The sequence below is a fragment of the Pollicipes pollicipes genome, unplaced genomic scaffold (assembly GCF_011947565.3).
Source record: "Pollicipes pollicipes isolate AB1234 unplaced genomic scaffold, Ppol_2.1 Scaffold_7135;HRSCAF=8457_pilon_pilon_pilon, whole genome shotgun sequence".
NCBI classification, from domain to species: Eukaryota; Metazoa; Arthropoda; class Thecostraca; order Pollicipedomorpha; family Pollicipedidae; genus Pollicipes; species Pollicipes pollicipes.
The window spans coordinates 47,820-72,273 of NW_023597008.1; the positions used below are offsets into that span (position 1 = coordinate 47,820).

The 24,454-nt window shown below is 58.3% G+C and overlaps 2 protein-coding genes and 1 pseudogene across 2 annotated transcripts; 2 read left to right on the top strand and 1 right to left on the bottom strand.

Annotated features, from left to right (window-relative positions):
- On the top strand, positions 1 to 2,667 carry LOC119108977 (uncharacterized). The gene is made up of 4 exons (XM_037232524.1): positions 1 to 78; positions 902 to 1,053; positions 1,614 to 1,756; positions 2,491 to 2,667. Exons 1-4 carry the CDS (start codon positions 30 to 32, stop codon positions 2,588 to 2,590), a joined length of 444 nt encoding a protein of 147 aa, XP_037088419.1. The 5' UTR covers positions 1 to 29; the 3' UTR covers positions 2,591 to 2,667.
- A 1,341-nt stretch (positions 2,668 to 4,008) lies between these two features.
- LOC119108975 (putative aminopeptidase NPEPL1) lies at positions 4,009 to 16,098 on the bottom strand. The gene is made up of 13 exons (XM_037232521.1): positions 15,895 to 16,098; positions 11,909 to 12,055; positions 11,284 to 11,466; positions 10,682 to 10,831; positions 9,680 to 9,775; positions 8,855 to 8,951; positions 8,051 to 8,178; positions 7,432 to 7,610; positions 7,072 to 7,118; positions 6,588 to 6,664; positions 5,939 to 6,115; positions 5,282 to 5,392; positions 4,009 to 4,788 (listed from the first exon to the last, which is right to left on the bottom strand). The coding sequence occupies exons 2-13, from the start codon at positions 12,050 to 12,052 to the stop codon at positions 4,597 to 4,599; spliced, it is 1,581 nt and encodes a 526-aa protein (XP_037088416.1). The 5' UTR covers positions 12,053 to 12,055; positions 15,895 to 16,098; the 3' UTR covers positions 4,009 to 4,596.
- A 3,550-nt stretch (positions 16,099 to 19,648) lies between these two features.
- LOC119108961 (beta-1-syntrophin-like) lies at positions 19,649 to 24,454 on the top strand (annotated as a pseudogene).

The following is a 24,454-nucleotide window of genomic DNA, read 5'->3' on the forward strand; positions in this document are numbered from 1 at the left end:
TACGCGCGTCCGCCGTCCCGCCGCCAGCCATGGAGCGCGTCCCCGTGGCCGTACTCCTGACGCTGCTCTGCCACCTCGGTAAGTCGTCCTCGCCGGCCGCCGCCGCGAGCCGTCCTCCTCTGCTCGAATCCTCACTCGCCGGCCGCCGCCGCGAGCCGTCCTCCTCTGCGGAAAGACAGTGGTGTCTGCTCGAACCCTCCCCTTTCGCCAGCGTGAGACGCCCTCGCCGGCCACCGCCGCGAGCCGTCCTTCTCAGCGGTGGTGTCTGCTCAAACCCTCCCCTTCTGCCAGAATGGGCCGCCCTCTACCGACAGACGACAGCATCAGCTCCGATATTGCTGCCCCGCTGTGCGTTGTTTGCCAACAAACTGCCACCCAACGGACAAAAACATGAAGAGCGGCGTACATGCGCCTCTCATTGATACGGTCCGCGTAATTCTACTCCCAGACTCTCATCACGCCAGACTCCTGGTCGTCGGCGGAGCGGTTGGCGCCCCGTCGAAAAGTACCTCCCGACGGTGCGCAATGTTATGCTCACCGTTGGAAAATGCGAAGCGGAATGGATGGGGGGAGGGGAGGGGCGTCTACACGCCTTCGAGTTCTCGCGCTACTCGGTGCATGGTAGGCGCGTGGTTTGCAGGAAAGACGACACGCCCAATAACCCGAGGTGACATTCACGGTCATATAACGACCGGACTAACGAAGGCCAGTACAACCCGGCCACCGCCACCCCCAATCCACCGTCGCCCTAGCGCATGGATCATTACGTCACAGAACGCCCATGTGGCCCAGTCCATCAGCCAGTTCACTGTATAGATTGCGGAGCTGGCGGGCGGCGTCCGCCGCACACTGACGCTCCTGCTCCCCATGATGCCGGCCTGACCCGAACGCCCGCCTGCAGCGGCCGGTCTGCAGTGTCGCGTGGACGACACCATCGACTGGGAGGATCCCAACAACCTGTACACGTGCAAAGATGACAAGAAGTGCTGCACGGAGGATGCCAAGCCCTCCTGCTGCGGCGAAATGGAACAGGAGGAGGAGATCATGCGGCAGGTCGGTCGCCCTGGTGCTGCTGTGAAGATGGTCCCGATGCTATCTGGATTACCCAGTGAATTTGTGTCGTATTGCTGGCTAAAGAAGCCGTCTATGCAACCAGATGAAGCGGCTGCCTGCATCATCATGTGACGCCTCAGTCCTTGCCACCTATTGAAACTTTCGTTTGAGCACGTGGGTGAGGGTGATGTCTGTGCCACCGCGTGCAGTTGCTGTTTGTGTCGAAACCAGGCAAAACCGTGATCGTGGTGTGATCGGCGTAATCGTGCTGTCTGTCACCAGGTGAAAGCGCTGTTTGTGTCACCAGGTGAAGCCGTGGTGCAGCGTTATCGGCGAAATCGTGCCGTCTGTGTCACCATGCCAACGCGCTGTTGGTCACCAGGTGAAGCTGTGGTGCGGCGTGGTCGGGATGATCGTGCTGCCTGTGTCATCAGGTGAAGGCGCTGCCTGTATCACCAGATGAAGCTGTGGTGCGGCGTGATCGGCGTGATCGTGCCGTCTGTGTCACCAGGTAAAGCGCTGCCTGTATCACCGGGTGAAGGCGCCGTCTGTGTCGCCAGGTGAAGCTGTGGTGCGGCGTGATCGGCGTGATCGTGCTGTTCGGCCTGCTCATGTGGTACGCCAGGTGGGACGGTCAGTGCTGCGACGAGGACACCAAGTGCTGCTGCTGCAGATCGAAGGCCAAGCCCGTCACAAAGCAGAGGTAACTCCCGGGCCGACCCCGGGGCATCATCTCAATGGGTTGCGGGCTCCTCGTGCAGGCCACCGAGCGGAGTCAAGGGATGTGGTCCGGCTCAGACATCCACTCATCGCTAGATCAGTTCGTGCTTACTTTCATGGCTGCTAGCTAACACAAGGTGAAATACGCCGAAGTATGTATCTACATGCTGTCGTACATGCCACCGGCACACTTCTGCTTTTTCTGGCCACACTGGCACCTAACCCGTAAATAGGATCGCTTTCACTCTTATAACAACCGAATGAAAAAGATCAGGGTTTTTTCCATCAAAATAATACCAAGCGACCAGAGCAATTCCGTGGGATCATGGAAGGACACCAGCCTAGCAAATCCATGCTTGCCTCCCCTAGAACTGCACCAACACCGACCGCCAATGCAAGAGGGCCCGATGTTGACCGCCTATGCGGTCAACATCGGGCCCTCATCGCCAACAAGTTGGCGATGCAGTGACCCGGGTCGTTCACGCCACTCGAATGCGGACGTTCTCACTGTTCACTTCACTCGAGCTGTGCTATCCGTCACTGCGCCGGCGGTGGGGGCCCGTGGCCGTGACTCCCTCAGGCCTTGCCGTCCGATGTGTGGTAGTCTGCGAGGCCGGCAGGCCGGCCCGCACCGTATGACGTCACGCACCCCGTCCCGCGCCGTATGACGTCACGCGTCCCGTCCCGCACCGTGTGACGTCACGTGCTCCGTCGCAGGACTCAGAACATGGGCCGGCCGCCCGGCTTCGGCGGCGAGAACCCGAAGAAGTCTGAGTCGGCTCGGGACCTGCTCACCCACGAGAACGAGACCTACTGAGTGACCCGCCCCCGCCCGACCACCCCCGGGACCGGAGTCGCTCCTCACATGAATCGGAGCTGCTGCACAAAACCGGAGCTGCCCCCCCCCCCCCCACCAGCTAACCAGCGGCGGCCCCTAAATGAGATGACCTCGCTCCCCAAATAAACCGGAATTGATCCCCATACACATAGCACCTACTCCCAATCTGATATGCTACATTGGAGATGCCCTCCACCTGATCCCCTGAACTGGAACTGCTCACGCACCCGACCTGAACGTGCGCTGCTGCCGAACGTATCCGCAACTGGGCTGCTGCCCGCCTGACCTGGGCCTGTTCCGCCTCCCTTGCCCCTGCACCAGCACTCCCGCGCCTTATCTCCTGAATCGACTGAATTATTGAATTGATTCTTGAATTGAATCTCCTGCTCCCGCCTGACTTTGACGAGGGGCCGCTATCCAACCGAACCGGAACCACGCCAGGGCAGCATCGTGCCGGAACATTTCAGCACACCTCTCCCCACGCTCCAACTGCAAATGTTGCGCCGCCGGCCTCTGGAGAACGGCATCAGACCTCCAGCAGCAGCAGCGCCACCTCCCTGAGGCCATGGCCGGGGCCGGTGTCGACCCCATCTTGACCCCTCCCCCCGTGCCGATATCCGCACGCTGCTCTAACGGCCCACGCTGACGAAGCTGCCGCAGGTGTCTTCACGATTATGACCGCATGGTTATCTATTTGGTCATCTTCTGACCAGGCCAGTAGCCCTGTTCACTTAAAATTAACAGAATATATCATCTTTTTCCGCTTACCCAAGCATGGTTCACCCCTCAGTTAACCAAGTGCGTTCCCTCTGCACCTGTGAACGATGACGCACGGATGCTTCTTCACTTTAGACGTTGCCACCCAGTCATTCTAATGGAAAGTGTACGGCTGGCCGGACCGGCCGGAAGACGTGTGTAACCCTTGCCAATGCCCAAAGTGAGCAGCACCATCCGTTGACGCGTCGGACGCCGCAGTCTGCCCGGACCCGGCTGGCGTTTGGCAGCGGTCCCCGGACTCGACTGCGGGCCGCCGCCGGCTCCGGGCCGCCGTGTTCGGCTCCGGGGCGGCCGCCGTGCCCGGCTCCGGGGAGGCCACCGGGTCCGGCCTAGCGCGCGCTCGTGCGGTCCCTCTGACGCTCCCAGAAATACATGTCTGGTCCTGGATGTTCTCCCAACGGCGCCACGCACAGCCCGTCACACGGGGCTGCAGCTCCCAGACGCGAGAAGCATGCAGAAAACGGCCCAACCTCTCCTCAGCTCCTGAGATCTGCTTTGAGCTCGTATCATTACGGTCCCGCTACGTCACGTTAAATCATTACGTTACAGTTCCGATTTAAGATCATGGATGCGTGCTAGGTGGCCACGGGCGATTCCCTGGTAGCAAAACAGGCGGCTGGTTAACTCGGTGTTTTTCCATATTACCCGCCTGAGTCGGTACGTTGTACGACAGCATAGCCTTGCCTGGCGCGCGAGCGCCCGGCGCGGCCGACACACACTCCCATTGATCCGAGCCACAAAAACACTGACGCGTCTCGGCGTGAAGTCAGTCGGGCTGCGAGGCGACGCGTCAACAGAGTAACTTCGGAGATATCTGCAGGAACCAGCCGTGCGATGCCGAATCAGCGGCACACGCGGGCCGGTCGGTTAATGGCGCCCGGGCGGCGCGCGGGCAATTAGGCACCTAATCATAAACTGCGCTTGTACGACGGTGAGCGGACGTGGAACTGAGGTACAACAGAGGCGTGACGGCGGGCAACAGAGGGCGCGCGCCCCTCCACGGCGCGCGCCGCTGCTCTATCCGGAGGGGTTATCGACGCACCGCGCGGACGGCGCGGTCTCACTCAGACCGACTGCGGGACGGGCGACGCGGCGCTTTGATCGGCGGCCGACGCTGCGGCACCAGCGGCGAGAGGGCAGGGGACGGCGGACGGGGACGGGGACGGGCTCCGGCGGCAGCGGCGCGGGCGGGGCGCGGCGCGTCGGCCTCACGGCCGCCGCTGCTCCAGCCGCATCTTCTTGCTGGAGTTGGTGGTGCCGTCGGGCAGGTCGGCCGCGGCGGCGACGGCGGCGGCGGCGGCCGGCGCCGGCGGTGCCAGCTGCTGCAGCAGCCGGTGGGTCGAGTGGGAGCCGAACAGCACGCAGAGCAGGGCCACGCCGTAGCCGGTGGCGCGGTCGCCCTGCCGGAGCGGCGCGCGCTCCGTCAGCCAGGGGTCACAGCAGGGCTCAGACGGGTCACCTCGCGGCCGGCGGGAGTGGCTCTCAGCTTAACGACAGGTGGCAACAGCTTGTAGTGAAATAACGAGGAATCTGGATAGCTGCTGGATTGGTAGCAAGAGTCGGAAGAAGCTGTGGCGGACATAGCCCGCCATCAGCCACCTGGCCTCCAACGTCTCAGCAAGGCTCAATCAATACAGTGGTACGAGAACACCAGGCAAGCCAGTGGAGTTCATGTCACCGCCATGCGTGTCAGCCACATGACCAGTCGCGCAGCACCCGGTCCCAGCAGACCCGGTCCTCACGGGCCTCATCACAGGCCATTCGCGGGTCTGTCCACCGGCCGCGGGACAGGCCGCCGCGCCAGACCGCCCGGCTCCACCGGAGCAGCGGCAGCCGAGCCGGCCGCCGCCCTCCGGCAGTGATCCAGCGCCACCTGCCGCCCCGGGAGCGTACCGAATGCACGGGCGACGCCATGTCCACGTGGATCCAGGAGCCCGGGAAGTCGAAGCCCAGGTTAGCGCCGATGAAGAGGCCGGCGCACGAGACCAGCGCGTTGCTGCGGTCCTGGAACGGAGACGACGTTGGATGTGCGGACAGCCGCGCGAGCAAGCCGCCGGCAGCGACGGCAATAGTGCTGGCCACAGCCGCCACACCACCGACCGCTCGGGGAATCCCGCCCACGGGCAGGTGTGCTCGTGCCAATGGCTGGCACCGTACCCCGCGGTATCAATGTGATGTTGATGAGTGCTTGAATCTTAAAGCTGTGCAATTTTCGTTCAACAGCAGTGCCTTCATCTCACACGCAATTTGGCATCTTTACGATATCACGTATGACGCTTAGGACAGACAGGAAGCAGGGAAGCTGTGCAGTCCACTTCACACTTAACTATAAAAAATCACAATTAATGCAACCACCAGCTGAAACGGCGCGTCAGCCTCTCGCACAAAGCGCCTCCCAAGCTTGCCAGCAGCAAACAGAGCACCGCCGCCATCAGGTCAGGTCAGGTCAGGTCAGGGCGCAGAACAAGACGCGGAGCTACAGAGACCGTCTGGCGGCCCCGTCCTGAGCCGGGCACAACCGGCCCTCCGCGCCGTCGCGTCGGAACTCACCGCGGCCGAGTTCTTCATGTCGGCCACGCTGGAGGCGAACTCGCTGAAGTGCAGCTCGGGCGTGTAGGGCACGGGGAACAGGAGGTCCCCGGTGGCGCGGCCGGCCGCCGCGCCCAGCACCTCCCAGCACTCCTGGTTGGTCAGCAGCGCGCCGTGGTACTTGCCCGTCGCCGTGCCCTGCGGCAGTCAGGTCAGGTCAGGTCAGGGTCGCGTCACCGTCGCCAGCTAGACGACTGGCAGCGTACCCGGCTATAACAGGACGGGAGCTCTTGGTGTGCAGTCGTGGGGACGCTCAGGTGCAACAATCCCATCAAACGAGCCCGGTTTTCGAAGTCTCGGTACGGGCAAAGCAGCGTTGGGGACGACAAACAGGGACACTGATGGCGCTCAACACGTTCGACAGAACAGCGCGATTCGCTCTAACTGCCACATCTAACGGCGACAACGTCAGAAAAGGTGGCCTGCAAATGCCACCCGCACACGAGACGTCCGCCTCCCTCGCGCCACGCGTTCCCGCGCGCCGACCGGTGGCCGCCAGCACCGCGGCCGCTCCCGGCCCCCGCGGGCGGCGGCGCGCTCACCTGCGCCCCGACCGGTGGCCGCCAGCACCGCGGCCGCCCCCGGCCCCCGCGGGCGGCGGCGCGCTCACCTGCGCCCCCGTCAGCGTGGCCATGTCCAGGATGGTTGTACACTTGAGGTCCTTGTTGGCGTACGCCACGCCGTCGGCTGAAGAGGAGGGCGGCGCCACGTCACGGACAGCGTGCGCACCGCCTCCGGAGCCGCCGGAGCGCGGCGGCGCCGAGCACCCGACGCCGGCAGCGGGGCGGCGCCGGACGGCGCTCTCGCCAGGCGGCGCCAACGGCGCCCGACCACGCATACGGCCGACCACGCGCGGCGCCGCGCGGTGCCGCTCGGCTCTGGACGGCAACGCGACGGACGAGTGGTCAGGCCAGGGCAGGGACCCTCTCATCGTTCAACAACCAAGCGGCGAACCACACACAACGCGGCGGGCGGAGCAAGGCGAGCAGCTGTTAGCGACGTTGCCATGGGGGCTTTCGTGAGGTCCACTGTGCTGCTGGCGGTCGACCAGCACGGCAGGAGGACAGCACCAACGACGCGCCGACGGAGCTCACCTAGCACTAGCCGACCCTCGGCGTCCGTGTTGTTGATCTCCACCGTTCTGGAACGCAAGACGATTGGCGTCAGGGGTTACACAGCCCGTGGTTCGCGCCCAGGGCGACAGCAGCACACGCCCCGCAACAGGGACTGCAAACTCGCACGGCCTCAGTCCGGGGCGGCGGCCAAAAGGCCAGCCACTGGATGATAGCGCAGTCCCGACTCGCCAGCCGTCGATGACTGCGCCATCGCTGCCAGCGTGCACAGCTCGGCAGGTCGAGCGTGCGTGCACCTGGCGCACCTGACCTAGGAGCGCAGCCCGCCGGACGCGGCACGACCGGCGGCCGCCCGCCGCGGCCCGCGCGCGCGGGACCGACCTGCCCGAGTAGAGCGTGTGGATGTCGTCCGGCCGCGTGGCAGTCGGCCCGACGGCGTTCTCGGCCACGCAGAACACGGCGTGCAGGTTCTGCGTGAAGCCCGACTTGACGGCCACCAGGAAGGCGCCCAGGATCGCCGCCGCGCCGCCCAGGTCGCGCTTCATGCCCGGCATGGTGGTCTGCGGGCCGGCACACGTGGAGGCACGCGCGGCATGGTGGTGTCGAGACCGGACACGGAAACGCGCCAGCGCCACACGTGGTGCAGAGGTACACCAGCCAGGTACATAGTTCACGTCATCCCCTGATGCCGGTTCCTATTTTCTGACAAACACTACTTTTCAGACAGCTTTGCGCGCACACGCGCGTGCACGTGGCGCACACATACGCGTGCTGCGCGTGGCGTGCGTGATGGCGAGAGTCGCCATGTTCACAGCGGCGGCGCTACTCTGCTGCCCCTGGATTTAAACAATTCATTCACGAAGCTGCTCATGTCCTGCGCAGCGGCAGCGACCCACGCAAACGGGCGTGAGCCGAGCACATCTGCAGCGCACAGTCTCGGCCGGAGCCAGCTGCCGGACAGGTAGCACAGGTGCCGCGGCAGGCGGCGCCCGCAGCCGACCTTGGTCTTCATGGAGAGTCCGCCCGTGTCGTAGACGATGCCCTTGCCGACCCAGGCGATGCCGTGTGTGGCCCCGGCCGGGGTGTGGCTGAGCACGGCCAGCGCCGGCGGATGCACCGCCGCCTTGCCTGGCACACACGGGGGCAGGGGCGGGCCAAGGTCAGCACCTGTCACGCGGCGTCGTGTCGCCACCGTCACGCACGACCACGGCAGGCGACGGCGCAGTCACGAGCGCTCGTGACAATGCTGTGGTACTGTCGCCGACGGACGCGGTCCGACCTCTGTTAGAGACTGTCGCGAACTGTTCGGGGGACGTCACAGTCATTGAATACCATGAAAACATACAACGACGGCCATGGCGGAGACTAAAGGACCCCCGTCACACATAGCAGGCATGCTGGCAACAAGTGATCCGCTTTTTTGCTGCTGTCAGTCATGTTAGTAAGTCAGTCAGTCAATGTTTTTCATTTGCTGCCTGCACCAGCTCACAACACACTGGCAAATCTCTTAACGTGCCGGGTTGCTAATGACCACATCACTCCTGAGATGGGGAACGGGCCGTGTAACGAAGGACAGATGTCTTTAATGACCCAGTCCGCGTACCTAATGAACATACCTCCATAGCGCCATCTTTTCGAGAGTAGCATGGACGCGGGCCAACTCCCCACCACTACACACCCCCGTCCCATGTCTCACGCACGCCGCAAGAGGAGCCCCTGTCCCTCTCGCCCTAGCAGTGAGCCCCTCGTCACCGTGTCTGCCGCAAGGGACCCACCACCACTGCAGCGCACGGCCAGTGCTCACCGACGCCGTAGATGCCGCCGAAGCCCCTGGCCTTGAGCTCCTCGCCTCTGATGAGCGTGAGCGGCGTACCCAGCTCTTCGCCCACCTGCCTCACCTCCTGCGGACGGTCAAGGTCAAGAACAGGGTCAGGATCAGAGTCATGGCCATGGTCAGGGCCAGGGCCAGGGCCAGGATCATGATCAAGACCAGGGTCAAGACCATGGTCAGGACCAGGGGAGAGACCAGGGCCAGGGTCATGGTCAGGGACAGGGCCAGGGTCAGGACCAGCGTCAGGACCAGGGTCAGGGTCAGGATCAGGATCAGGATCGGGATCAGGATCAGGATCAGGATCAGTGTCAGGGCCAGGGTCTGGGTCAGGATCAGTGTCAGGGCCAGGCCAGGGTCAGGGTCAGGGTCAGGGTCAAGACCTGGGCGTCAGGGTAACGGTCAGGGTCAGGGCATCAAGGTCAGGATCAGTGTCAGGAACAGGGCCAGGACCAGTGTCAGGATCAGGGTCAGGATCAGGGTCAGGGTCAGGGCCAGCCTCGGCCGCCGGTCGCCGGAGACCGAGGCTGGTCGAATCCGAGGCCCACGCCCGAGCATTGTAACGGTCTGATGCATGACGTGCAGAACTTCGCAGCCGTTGTACATATGCCAGCAGCGCGCTGAAACACGCCTGCTACAGCAACACGTAACATAACGGAAGGCGGACACCACTGCTCTCCTCCCAGGAGCCATCAATTGACCCGTCACGGACGCTCTTCTGCGCCCCTCTCGCGCCACCGCTCTCCACGTGCGGCGACGACCTCGTCAGTCCCTGCCTTCCGTCCCCCACAGGTCACGAACCTCCACGAAGGCGTCCGTGTGCATCTCGTTACAGGGCGTGTCGACGATGCGGGCGGTCAAACGGATGCCGCGGGCCGCGTCCTGCAGCAGCTGCACCTGCGAATGAGACCAGGCGCGGGGTGACAGGGGCGCCTGGCTGCACACTGCGGCACACCAGACACCGGGGACAGGAGGAATTCCGGTACGATGGCTTAGGTCCTGCAGTATACGCGAAAACGCGTCACAAGCCAACACCTTGCATTGCCAATGTCATCAACAGTGACATAGTGTTTCAGTCACGTGCTCTATGCCCTGATCTGATGCAGAGTTCGGGACATTATCCGATCTAAGGCTAGCAGCTCTGCCCCATGTACAGGACAAGGTGGCCGCAGTCCAAGCCTGAGGGGGTGGGGGTGGGGGTGAGGGTGGGGGTGGGGTGGGGTGGGGGTGGGGTGGGGTGGGGTGGGTCTTTGCTTTCGCGCATCTGCCCTTTCACCACAACCGAACTGTGAATTCCATCACGGCTACGAGCGTAAGGGGGGCACGTCGCAATGCCACCGCACATTCGTGGCAGCCCAGATGTGAATAGCAAGTTTCAGGCGCATCAGCCACAGCTGCGTTGGAGCACCATCTGTGAAGACAGTCGTTTCGTACCATATCCACATTCCATCACATCAAGTACCCTGCAAAGGACCGGGTCACCCATCGACTGATCACCGAAGCTGAAATACGCCGCGAACGTCCATCCCAATGGTCCACTTGAAGCCCCTACACCCGCTCATCGACTGGCCATCCCCTCCGTCCGTCTCAGGAGTCAGCTGCAAGGGCGGCGACCTATCCGGCCGGCGGCCTATCCGGCTGGCGGCCTGTCCGGCCGGCGACCTGTCCGGCCGGCGACTTGCCCGGCCGGCGGCCTGCCCGGCCGGCGGCCTGCCCGGCTGGCGGTCTGTCCGGCCGGCGACCTGTCCGGCCGGACCAGCGGTCTGTCCGGCCGGTCCGCCAGCCCTGCGCCGGTCAGCTTACCTCTTCGGCGGTCGCCTGCTCGCCGTCAGCGATGATGAACTCGACGGTGATGGTCGGCTCCGGCTGCGGGCCCGACTTGCGCGAGTAGAGCGGGAAGGCGCGCGCCACCGCGCACGCCGAGGCCAGCATGTCGGCGCGCTCACACACCAGCTGCAGACGCCAGGACCAGGGGCAGAGTCAGCGCAGGAGGCACACGGCACCGCCCAGCAGCTGCAGACGCCAGCGCGACCGGGGTGCTGGTGCGGCAGGACAGGGCTGCACGCCGCTGACGCCTGGTCAACACCGATCTGCCACTGAACGGCTTGCCGACGTACCTACCGAGTGCAGCCCTCAACGATATGCTGTTGTTATTGGGATTTTACGACGCACTCAGCTGCTGAGCCTATAACGCGCCGCCTGCCTCTCACCCTGAAAAGAAGGGAGGGCACCATTCTCGATGATAAAACACTTTTCTGTGCTCAATGAGTGCAAGCGACACTCCTTTTCCAGCCGGCCTCACCGGTCATACAGCATAACAGTGACGCCCGACCACGAACCCTGATCAGTGTAATTGGACGTTTTCAAGCGTCGGGTTTGCTTGCTGTTTGGCCACTGCCACTCACCACTATGGTGAGGTCGGAGCCGGCCACCAGGGAGCGCACCAGCCGGGTGACGCTGTGCGCGCGCGACGGCGTGTTGTGGCGCGCACACTTGCCCGGCAGCGCCGCCAGCGTGGCCAGGTTCAGGTAGAGGTGGATCGAGTCGGTCGGCGACGGGAACAGCTCCGAGACGGCGCGCTGCCACACCTGGCGGCGACGCGGCGCGACCGTCACCGCCCCACCCGGCCCCGGTCCAACGGCTTGAGAGGACCGCACAACGTTACGGGGTGCGCGCATGCGCAGACGGCCGCGCCTGCAACATTCTGTACTTTCGACATTCTGTACCTTGGACAATATGAAGGCCTCCCTACTGTGGGCCAGTCCCCAGCTGGGACAGGCCACGAAGAAGGCTGGCGTCGTAATGACGCCAGACCCGATAGATGGGTCTTGCTTGGATCCCACCATCACAGAAGAGTGCAACAAGTAGGCCGAAGTACGGCTGGGAACGCATTCTTTTGCAACAGTTTAAAAACCACGTCCAAAAGGCAACTCCAGCAACGAGCTGTGAACGCGTCCCGGCCGCGTCGTCGCTCGCGGGCGGCGCGCTCCGCCAGGCGGGGCCCGGCGTGTGTCCGGCCGCGCGGCGTACCTCCTCGGTGACCCGGGGGGCCAGCTTGACCTTGACGTCGTCCCAGGCGAGCCTGGCCAGGTGCCGGATCTGGCCCAGCACCAGCACCGGCTGGCAGTCCGGGTCGGCCGCGCTCAGGCCCACCGCGTACTTGAGCGTCGCCATCGCCTGAGGCGGGACGCGGCTCCGGTTAGCGGGGAGAGGGGGGGGGGGGGGGGCACTGCGCGTATACGTCTGGCGCTAACGCACCGAGGACGGAACAGCGCACATGAGGTCACAGCCTCGATAGCCGCACAGTCACAGTCACAGTCACAGTCGTTATCATAGTCAAACGATGTCCCGATAGCACGGATGGTTCAAGCGCCTGCCTTCCACCCACCCGTGGCGGGGTGGCTTCGAGTCGCTTTAGGCGCTCACTATTTGCCCTTGACTGTGATGGCCTACGGCCGGTGGCAGCAGCCGCGCTAAAGGTCACATGACGTCAAGGGGCAGGACGGACCGTGCCGAACATTGCGGCCCAGTACACTTTTACTCCACCATTCTGATGCGCATCTGAAACTTGACGATCGGGTGGTAGGGGCCTGGGCTAACGCAACAAGCACTGCTTGGCATGGGCTCTGGTCCCAGAATTCCATTCATGCAAAAGGATCCCACACCACTTGTTAATCAAACCAAATCTTAAGAAAAAACAGAAGAGGGACAAGGTTCCATTTCCGATACAGAGCTATGTTCGCCAGCATGCGAGGAGGGTGGCTATGAACTGATGAGCATTGAACCATGCAGCAGTCAGTTCAGTAATTAGAAAAGATTCAATACTTGGCTGACCATGATCTGGCCACAGCAAAGTGGTGAACAGTATTAAAATATCCAGGTTGGCTGAAGTTGATTTCAGAAATAAAGTCTTAAGGCATATTCTATAAAAACTTGCAACAAAATGTTATGTTTTCACCATGTGATACCATTCCGCTCCTATTTCACCATGTGTAGGTAAAGGTGAATGCAATTCAACTTTGACTAATGATAATTTGAGAAAAACAGTATCAACATACTCCTCATTTTTTGTGACAAATTCTTTGCTGCCCACCAAAAATGTGAAATTTTGCAATTTGCACTCAGAAAAGTGTGCATGACTTTGCACTGGTGCACATCCTGTCACGGGCGCATGAGGTCATGGTTCCAGCCACAACACATCATAAAATGAACATTAGGTGTATTGCAGGGCATGGAAAATGATCCAAAATACCTCACAGCATACTCAATCCCACATGAAAATTCCCCATGTCCCATACATATGTTGGCAGCATTCAGTTTATATTTTCCCATACTGTTTCTCACATGTTTTGAAGTTTGTGCTACATATCTGTAAGGGGGTTTAACAACAAAACACATCAAAGTTGAGCAACATGTAATAGTGCTGATCCATTTTCTTAGCATTTTAGGATTTCTTGGCATTACCAGTGGCATAACAGTAGCACTTGTAGCAATGTAATTCAACTGACATGTGGAGCTTCATCATGATAAAAATTGAGAACAGGGAGTCCTTAGTGAAACTACATACACAAATATATTTCTACTACCAAAAGATTGTTAGGATGGTGGCCAAGGGGACTGTCCCCTGCTATCTGGAAATACAGTGGGACATGTTCCCCATCCCCAGTGACACCACCCCGGTATGCTCTCAACACGTAAACATTACAGTGCATTGCTAGAAACACCACATAACAATCACATTTGCTACCTTGGTTTTCGCTTCGGTGGAAATCATGATGAAGTGGTGAAGGATGTGGTGTTCTAGCACACTTAAACAGCAGGTTGAGCTGCAATAATATTCTTTGGACTTCTTCACAGAAATTGTAGAAATAAACTAAACCCAAAAATTTAGTGGATAGAGATTCAGATTATACATTCATAGCTGGCCTTACTCAGTGAGTGGGAGGAGATAAACCAAACAAAATGTGAAACAATCATGTTCGGTTAGATAAATGCTGGCAAGTGGTGCATCCATTGTGGTGCAAATGTTGGTCATATTTACTAATACAGTGATGCACCACTGTTTGCAGTTTTGGAAGAAGCGAAACCTAAAAAAATGAAAAAGAAGACTTAACCTTTCAGGTGTAGTCAAACACTATACTCATTATTACCATTGGCTTTCTGTGAATGCTTAACCAGAAAAAAATGAAAACAGGGGATGGGGGCAGGAGGAAGGAAGTAACTATCAACTCACTAAAGTCTTTATCAGCATTTACCACAAGTGTGCTTCATACCATTGCATGCAATCCATATGACGGTGTGGTAGGAGGCTTACGGGCAGGCATATTGACAAACAACATGTGCACCTGAAGGTGCCTTTAGGTCCACCCAAACACAAGACCATGATTCTAAATGAGGTGCAATCTTATCTATCTTCCCTAAACACAACAGGTGTGCCATGCTTGACATCTTTGGCAATTTTGGACTAGATTTCATGCCTTTGGGCTCATGATGCACCCCTGATGCCTCCTTTCTTCTCCACCACCCTCACAGGCAACTGGTGTGCATGCATACCTTGGTTTACAAGCTGGAAGTGCTTCATACTACACCTAAACACTCCAGTCTACCAGGCAAATTTTGAGGAAATGTACCAAAGTCTAGCATTAAATGATACTGGTATACCAAGAAGAAACATGAAATTGTTCTACATTCTCTACCAGCAAAGAACAAAAATGGAACCTCAAATTTTGTGAACTGTGGTGCACAACATACCTCAATGTATAGAAATTGCATCAATCCATGAGTACTCCAACACTAGCTCAGCACTGGCAGGTCACAGAGACAACAGAAAACCCTCAAGTGCCTGACCATGCTTTGTGCCTGGATGACTACGCAAACCACAACTGTTGCAAGTATGTACAAAAGGTGAATTTCTGTCCCATCTCAAGCCGGAAAATATATTTTGATCGCGCAACCAAAAGTGGCACAATCTCCACCCATTAATATGTTAAAGTAACATAATAAACTTGATCCTTGCGCCATTCAACACCCACAGAGCAGACACTGTTCTAAAAGCCAGTGGAGAGACAGGTGTTGACACTGGCACTGTAATGAGCAGGGTCCTATTTTAGCTAGAGAGTTACATAACTTTGACCTATTTTTCTCAATGCAATGCCATAGGACCAATAACAGACCTTCCCACTACCTGTGTCTTCAGGAGAGGGAAGGGGGGGGGGGGAGGTGAGGGAAGCCCATCAGCAAACTCCCAAGATGGCCGGATTTGGGCAGAAACAACACATTCCTAGACTTTTAAGGAACTTCAGAAGACTCTAGGCTAATGTTTGCATGTTACTGAACATGCCTTCCACTAAGAATTATCCAGAATTGGACAAGTTTTTGAAGATCAGCATATCTTTCAAACTTCAACTACTGGACTGGAACCTTCCCAAGTTTGACACACATATCTTGGATCTGTCATTGCTACCCACATATCAAGTAGGCAGCCACTGCTTAGGGAGGCATCCCTCACCAACAACCTGCTGGCACTGAAATTACCAACTCCTGATGCATTCCGAACAAGACCCCATCTCCTGATGCTTGCCAAACCCAGACTGCTAGCTAATGTACTAACATAATGCATTATTGACTTAACACTAACTGCAGACAGCATGACATATAATTCTTACATGTTTGATACACCAAATTCATACATATTACAATACACATGATTGTACATGTTTCAAGTGGGATTTTATCCAGGAAAATTGAGAAGACTGCAATCATGACACATTATCATGAATTGAGGTGACAAGCTTTTAACCAAGAATGAGAGCATTAAGCTGAATTTCCAAACAGAATTTCTGGGGTTTTATTCTTGGATCCCTTTTCATGCCGACAGGTACCTAGACCTCTCCCGATGCATAAACTCCCATGAGTCAATTAGAAAGCGGTGAACCACTTCCTTGTAGTGAAAGCAGCCTTGCCGACACAACGGATCGGTAAATAGCTCCCTAAAAGAAAGATAGATATGTAGATACCTATTCGGCGATTGCCGCCTCCGGAACTGCTGTTGATATCCCCCTTGCACCTACGGCCCGCAACCTCACGCCGACTCAAAAAGGAACTCCACGCTTTTGCAGTTGTGTCTGGCTCCAAATTTCTGGCGCTTCTCGTCTCGAGGTCAAGTTATTAAGGTGTCCTCATTATAATTCGGCATATCAGTGAAACTGAGAGGTCGCACACCAAAATGATTTATGCTGGCACTACATGAATGGAATTCCAAAAAATAACTTCAAAAATATTTTTTACACTTTATGATTCAAGAGACGTTTGTTTCTCTCAGCAGGACACATGAGCGGCCAACTATAGCTTACCATTTGCAGATTGGTGAAACTCTTACTTTACAGTGTTTTAGTAACGCACTAACAGTCAGCTGATGCATTTTGACAGAGCTGCGCTAGAATCGCAGCTGGTTTCATTATATGTTTTTTATCCATATTTGATTGGGTGTTCGCACTCGATTTGCCATGGAGTGCGCTGTGTCGGAATAGTTGGGTGGGCGGTTAGGTGAGTTGGTCGTTAGTGTGGTTTGAAAGCGATTTGTATTTTTTATTTGATGTCACGCCTGTTGTCTGTGCCGGTTGGTGGGGTGGGTGGGTCCGTTTTCACTATATCAGCGATTAGCAAGACAGCAGCCATAGGTTTGCCGGAGCCTGAGTAAAAATACCTAGTTCTCACTGTGAAGTCAGTTTTTTACTTCAGGAACATGAACAGCATAATGCTTTGCCAAAACAATATTATAATCACAGTTCAGGCTCATACATTGCTTGAATTAACAACCAAAATGTCACACAAGGTATGTTTTACAATAAACCTGATGACCTTGGGTGCTCTTTGTAAATCAAATGAAGTAATTTATTAGGCAGCTACTGGCAAAGCACAATCTTAGTCATATATTTGTGCCAGTGTGCCAGGTTTGGTGCATTTTAGTTGAACATTCCAAGTTTACACAAGAGGAATGGATAAGTATTTATCACTCCTTACCTTACCTTATGGCAATTGGGAATCACCACCAACATCACCATACCATCGCCATCACCATATCACTCACACGTTATGTTAATTCCATCAGCATGCTGCTCAGGATTGCATGAAAAGGTATGGTTGATCAGTTGATTATCTGCTCTGTTATGATTTACTGCTTGAACTGCATCATTTGTCAGTCATCTGTTGTCTGCATCTGATTTGCTGCTGCATCTGTTGCAGAATCTGCTTCCATGGAACCAAATGGCCATCAGAAAATGGAGGGCATCAATAAGTCAGATACCATATCATCAATGAACAGGAGTGATACACTGAACTCAAAAATATCATACCAGCCCTACAGTTCTTTGGAGGTGAGGAAACAAGCAACAAATGATAGTCAATGTGCTGTTTATGTTGATGTGTATTCTGAGAGGATCATGATAATATCTGATTGTGGGCCAAATCATTAATGCATCACAGTATGTTGACTGTGCTAGCCATTAACTGCCACATGCTTTCATTCCTCCTTAGCTGTTGATCATGTGCGAGTCACAAGTTGTGGGATCAGGGATCAAAGTTGTGACCCCTGATCAGTACTGGGGAACCACTAGGAAATGAATTTCATTAGACTTTCACCCCTGGATAGCAAACCAAACTTTCTGGACAATGCCAAAGCATCCAGTTAGATTTCTATGTAATGTTCTTTTATCTATAATATCAGTGTGCCAAAAAGCATCACTGCATCATACATTTTATCTCCAGTGTGTTATGTGATAGCATGTACTTCTCCATGAGGGCACAGAGGGATGTAAGGCAACAGTTTAAGTCATTGCCTTTTCTTGTACATGTTGGCCAGATTTTGAGGCACTTTGTAGGGTGCATTGATCAGCAGCATTTTCACCACACAAATGTGTTCACCCCGCAGCATTGCTCACCTGGGGCTCCAGCTGCATCCCTTCTGGACAGAATATTGCGTCATCACACCCAGTTACTGGCACTCCTATAGGTAGAGCAGAATTGAACTTTGTCTCGGTTTGCAGTGGAATCAAACAACCACAGTGGGTAACCAATGTTGTCACCACATCTAATCTGACTGCTGACACTTTACAGAACTATTTAACATGGCTCAAAGCTATAAATCTGTCATTTACCTGGGCAAGAGCGACCTGACATGTACAAACACAGACACTTGGGGGCGTATGTACATGGTGGCTCCCCGGACACGTTCCCCCTACCCCATTAGCAAACACATGGCGTGTTTTGATGTGTGCTACTAAATGCTAACAATCACGCTTAGCTAGAAACCTACAACTAACTAGATCGAGAATATGCGGTGTTTTGCTGCTTGCAAAACATGTCACATCCCTGGCGCGCTTAACGGTTTTTAGTGGGCGTTTTTGAACCGCGCCCTCCCCCTTGTTTGTGAAATTCTGCATACGCCGCTGCAGGCAATCAAATCGATGCGGTTTTGCAGTCTGTCTTTTATTGCGTCTTTCTGGCGTTGCTGGCGTTCGGGATTCCCAGGCATGGGCACGTGTTTGAGAGATTTTCGAAGCATTGAAGGTGAGTACCATATCCATGTTTTGTAAACGAAACGCGTTGAATGTTTTGCCTTAAAACGATGGGTGGCATGCCGGCAGCGCCATGCTCATACAGCGCCTACTGTCACATAAAATATACCTTCTTAGCAAACTGACACAAGGGAAAAGACTCCGCGTGGTAGCCCACGCCCTCTCGCTACAGGTGGACGGTCAAATGATGGTGCATAGAGTACGCGAACGCGACCCACCCACATGCGTGTGCTCAGATAGGCGATCCTGGCAACACAGCGCACTGAAGATAACTTTCGCGGCTTTTTCGACGCGTCTTATGCAGGTGTTTTCTAAAAGCGGCGTAATTGCAAACCTCGGCGTCGTAATGGCCAAACGATGCTTCCATCACTTAGCCTTCATTACACATCGGCACATCCCGTTGAGACAAAGTCTCAGTGCTCCGCTCCCATCTGCTCAGAGACAGATGGATGGGTTAACGTTCAGCGGCCGTTCCGCATGGAAGGGCAAGAGTTCAGTCTCTTTTTCGATCAAACGGCAGCTCTCAATACATCAAAAGGCGTGCAAAATGCGGAAAATTACACACCGTGCAAGCACACCATGGAAGCAAGCTTGTTGTGCTGTGATGTTTTTAGAACACTCAAATACAGGTTGATATCTAGTGCGCAGACATCTTTGTGTGTATCTCCGCCTGCCAAACTCATGACAAAGGAGTATTCCAATGCATAACTCCTTTACATGTGGCGAAAATGCGTAAAGGCGACGGGCCGCATTCACTTATGTTAGTGCATCATCTGCTTGATGGTAACAGCCACGTGTGTATCACCTCACCCATCTCACTCCGCAAAAAGCGCCGCCCTGGTGTCCTTGGGGCACATAATTCTTCACATACCAACAGTATAGAAGACAGAATGCCAAACCTAGCATTGAGAACAGTAGTGACAGTGACTGTGACAGCCTGTTTCAAGATTGTATGATTTTGACACATGATCTGAGCAAGGCCTCGTCTTTGGGAACAACTGTGCTCTTCAATCTCATAGGAACGACCCTCTCACCAGTGTGACATTGTCGCAGCACACAGCACCCACTAGTCTTATTAACTCACCTTAGTCACGTTGGTCACGGACCATCGAATGCGGAGCAGAAGTCTGGCTAATTGACTAGTTAGGTATCAAGATTATCGCCTGGAAATTGGATTGCGCGCAAAAGCGCGTACATGCCGAATAGCCCGGCCGGGGAGTGAGTACGGTGAAGACCTCATCAGAATCACCGGCATCACACGGTCGCAGCTGCAGAACGGCTGCCGCCAGGGACGCATCCCCGACCAGGACTGGCAGATGAGACGCGAGAGCAGCGCGCTGCGACGCACAGACGCTGTCCCTGCCAGCTAGTGACCGACATAAGTGCACCGGCGTCCTTCCCTCATCCTGTTCCCGCGTCAGGATGGCAGCCCGGTGCCCCGCTCACGCACGCGCGCCGTGTCGGCCCGGCGTCGCCAGGTTGCTGATCCAGGACCAGTGGTATGGCGCCAACGCCTGTCTGGAGGGCGACTACCTGAGCCTCACGCTGGACGACGTGCACGACAACTCGGTGAACAACAACGACAGCTCGCCCACCGACGACGTGCCCGACGCCGTGGCCAACCACAAGCGTACGGTCGTCGTTCAATAAGCAGGAGAACAGCGGACTGGGCATCTCCATCAAGGGCGGCAAGGAGAACAAGATGCCCATACTCATCTCCAAATATTCAAGGTGGGTTGCAACGACGCGAGCGCTGAGGCTATGATGCGTTTTGCTCGGCACGGTGGTGCTGATCGCCGTGTCAGCGTGTCTTTGGAAGTCAGAGGGGGCTTAAAGTCTTAATGCGGCGTGACGGCTGCTGGTGCCGTGCTTACCGCGCAATAGTTGCATTTGTCCCGCTTTGAGTCTGCTGTTGAACGGAGGCATGACGATGTGCGATCGGAGGGTGAAGAGGCAGGCGCCGCCGTCCCAGCCTCAGGAGCTGAGCTGCGTTGTGAGCCCCAGAGTTGACGACGGCCGCCTTGTGGTCACCTGACACGGCAGGCCGTTGTACTAAGACGAACCGATGCCGGGCTGTGGTGCCCGGCTGACACTGGGCCGTCGGGGCCAGCGGACGCTGGGCCGTCGGAGCCCGGCGGACGTTTTGGGGCCGGCGGGGCTGGCGTACCCTGGGCCGTCGAGGCTCGGGGAACCCCTGGGCCGTCGAGGCCGGCGGACCCCCTGGGGCCGTCGGGGTCGGCGACCCTGGGGCCGTCGGGGCCAGCGGACCCTGGGCCCGTCGGGGCCGGCGGACCATGGGCCGTCGGGGCTGGCGGACCCATGGCCGTCGGGCCGGCGGACCCTGGGCTGGTCGGGGGCCAGGCGGACCCTGGGCCTCGGGGGCCGGCGGACCCTGGGCCGTCGGGGCCGGCGGACCCTGGGCCGTCGGGGCTGGCGGATGGGCGTCGGGGCTGGGGACCCTGGGCTGTCGGGGCCGGCGGACCCTGGGCTGTCGGGGCCGGCGGACCCTGGGCCGTCGGGGGGCGGGACCTGGGCCGTCGGGGCCGGCGAACCCGGGGGGCGGGGCCGACGGACGCCGGACCGTCGGGGCCGGCGGACACGGATGCCCGACTGTCAGGGCGGGTTGCTGACCTCCCCGCGCCGTCAGGGCATGGCGGCGACCAGACGGAGCAGCTGTACGTGGGCGACGCCATCCTGTTCGTGAACGGCGAGGACCTGCGCGAGGCGACGCACGACGCCGCCGTTCAGACCCTCAAGCGCTCGGGCAAGCGGGTGGTGCTGGAAGGTACGGCTCGGCCGGCCGTCGGCCAGTGTGCTCCTGAGCTTCGGAGAGGACGCGCCCGGCGCCCGGCGTCTCTCGCCTCCGCCCACCTCGTCCCAGTCTCACTCGGGCTTTCATTTGTAATGTTTGAAAATGTTGTCTCGTGTTTTGAGTTGTTTTGTGCTCTTCCGCAGTGAGCTTTTCCCGGGCCCGCGGTCCCATTTTTCTCTCCTGATGTCGGTTTCTTGCTGGTGCCTCTGATAAGGATTTTTGAAAGTGGACATTTGACATGTTGCTCCGCTGTGTTTTATTTTGCATGCGACGGGACGCGGGGTGTGTGTACGCTCCCAATGACACGTGGAGTGAGTTATCTGCATATTTGACTTGGCAGCAAGTGCTTGTGACTAGCCTCAAATGCCTGATTATTTGGTTGCATCATTGGTTTGATTTGGGGGTTTTGCAGTGGGTCGGTGACTGCCCAGTCGCTCGCTGTTTGCGTTGCGGCGCTCCGACCGGTCTGTGGCCTGGCTGCTTGCTTGCCTGATGGGCTGGCCTGGCTGTATGCTCCTCGGTTGGCCTGTCGTGGTTAGCTGGCATGCGCGTGTCTCGGCCGTCGGGACCGGCCAGGAGCCGCCCGCCGCTGTCGGCCGGTCCCGGACGGCCGTCGCCGGGCCGGCCGGCGGACCCCCGACAGCGGCCCGCGCCCCGCACGGCCCGGTTTGAGCTTGCGCCCTCCCCTTCCCATCCCTCCCTTTTCTGCGCTCCTGGATCCGCCTCTGTCTGCTCTGTCGGCCCGCCCCCTCCAGTCGTCCCGTCGTTCTACGTTTCAGTCAAGTACCTGCGCGAGGTGAAGCGCTACTTCCGCAAGGCGACGCTGACCGGGCAGCTGGGCTGGGACGTGGAGCGCGAGTACCTGGCCGAGGGCGCTGGCTCGCCGGCTGAGCGACCAGCCGAGCGCAGCCCCGACACCAAGCTGGTGCGGCTCCAGCTGTGCCAGCTGGGCCGCAACATCCGCTGTCAGGGTGAGCTGCCCGCGCGGCGCGCGCGCGCGGACGCGACGAGCGGCCCGGCTGGCGGCGCCGCCTGGTGCGCGCTGGAAGAGGTGTCTCAGGTGGGAGGTTGCGAGCGTCGGGGAGCGCCGATGATAATGTGATTGTTCGGGCTTCGTCGATGGTAACGATCAAGTGCAAGCTGAATTGCCGAGTTTTAACCGGCCAGGAATGCTGTCGAGTCTGTTTTGCCACTGAGTTTTCTCTCGTCGACTTCAGTAAGCGTTTGGTCTTTGTTTATTGGGTTGTATCGGGAATTGTGTCGCCGAGCTTGACCTGAGAAGCCAGGTAACTGATCACTGTTCGACAACACCAGGGCAGACTGAGCCACGCCGTCCTCCTCTCTATCTCCACAGAGCCGAACAGTTTCGAGATTCACCTCGCAGGACCTGCTGCACTCGTGCATCCTGCGCTTCCAGGACGCCGGCCAGGCCACCTGCTGGTTCAACACGCTCCACTCTTCGCTCAGCGCCCTCGCGCGGCAGGGTGGGGCCGGTGCTTCGGAGCGGCGCTCGGCACGGATACTCAGGAGCGGCAGCGTCGCTTCCGTGCGTGTGCTCGGTGTGGGGGATGTGGGCGACTCCCTGTCGGCAGGCTGACAGGGGGTGAGCGGTGTGGCCCGTCATGGTGAATGCTCTGTCAGGTGCTCAGGGTCTGAGTTGGTTTGTGTTCCCAGCGGCGGTCTGTAGCTGTGTTAGATGCTCGCCAGTCTGTCAGCTAGAACCCCACTTTGTGGCGGCTGGAGGAGCACGGCTTGCCACGTGCCCGCCAGCAGCCTCCCACCTCGCGATCTCGTGCTGTGCCGAAGCTGGATGGTGCCCGCCAGCAGCCTCCCACCTCGCGATCTCGTGCTGTGCTGAAGCTGGATGCCCCGAACTAGTCGGTCACCTCACGTGGTGGCAGGACGGCGCCCTGCCACTGGAGCACCGGGGGTCACGGTCGGTGAGCTTGCCTGCAGTCACACGGCTTGTGCTGGCTTATGATCAGACCACGCATGGGAGAGACGTCAAGTCGCCGCATTCCCGCGCCGGTCGTGCGGGCCCGGGTGCTCCGCGTCCGGTCCCGACCGTCCCGTCCCCCTGCGTCCCCAGGCGATGGAGACGACCAACGAGCGCGTGCGTGACATCCTGGACGGCAGCGGCGTGCTGCACATGGGCTGGGTCTGCGTCCGCTTCACCGAGCAGGTAGGCGCCGGCCCGCGACCGTGCTCGATGGCTTCTCGCCGTCAGCGCGGTGTGTCTGCCTGTCGCGGCCGCTGTTCACGACGTGCGATGACCTGCTTAAGCTGTGGCCTGCGACAAACCGCAGGGCTGGTGGGGGTCTGACTCCGAACGTGAGTTAGTTTGGGGAAAGAATGTGTCGTTGTGACCGGAAAAAGACAACACCCAATGCTGATTGAACCCCACTAACCCTTAAGGTGTGCGTACGCTCATACCCAAAGCGGCGCTTGAATGTCTGCGTGCGGGTGCCGGTAGTGTAGTGGTTAGCGCGTATGCGTTAACCACTGCGCGTCTGGGAAACCAGAGGTAAGGGGTTCGATTCCCCGCGGTGCCCCGCCCTTCCTGCCAGGGTGAGAGGCAGGCGACGTCATATAGCCTCAGCAGCTGAGTGCGTCGTAAAGCCCCAACGACATGACATGGTGTCTGAGTGCTGTGTCTGGCAGCCGTTCGCCGTCCGTGTTGTCGCGCCGTGGCGTGTGCCTGAGAGGGACGCGGCCAGCGGCCGTGACCCGGCTCACCGTCGACGGCTGCGTGCCCCGGCAGGACCAGTCGCTCGACAATCGGCCGTGGGAGCAGCGGTTCGCCGCCGTCACCGAGCGAGAGGGTGCTCATGTTCGCCAAGGTGCCGTGGACGCTGGAGGCGTGGGCGGCGCCGCAGGCCCGCCTACCCGCTCATCATGACCCGGTGAGACGGCGTGCGGTCGCCCGAGGTCGCCGGCGGTTGCCAGCCCCCGGAGACCCGTGGCTTGCGGTCACGAGTGAGACGCGCCACCGCCTGTCAGCTAGAACAGCAGAAACACTGAACGAGATTTGTTGAGTGTCTGATCTGTGTCACCGGAGCAAAGAATCATTGGCACGTGGGCGTCGCTGGAGCGGCGCTGGCACGTGCTCAGCCGCCCGGCCGTGACACGGTGACGCATGACGCGTGACGCGCGCGGCGGTCGTCGGCAGGTTCGTGCGCTACCGGCTGA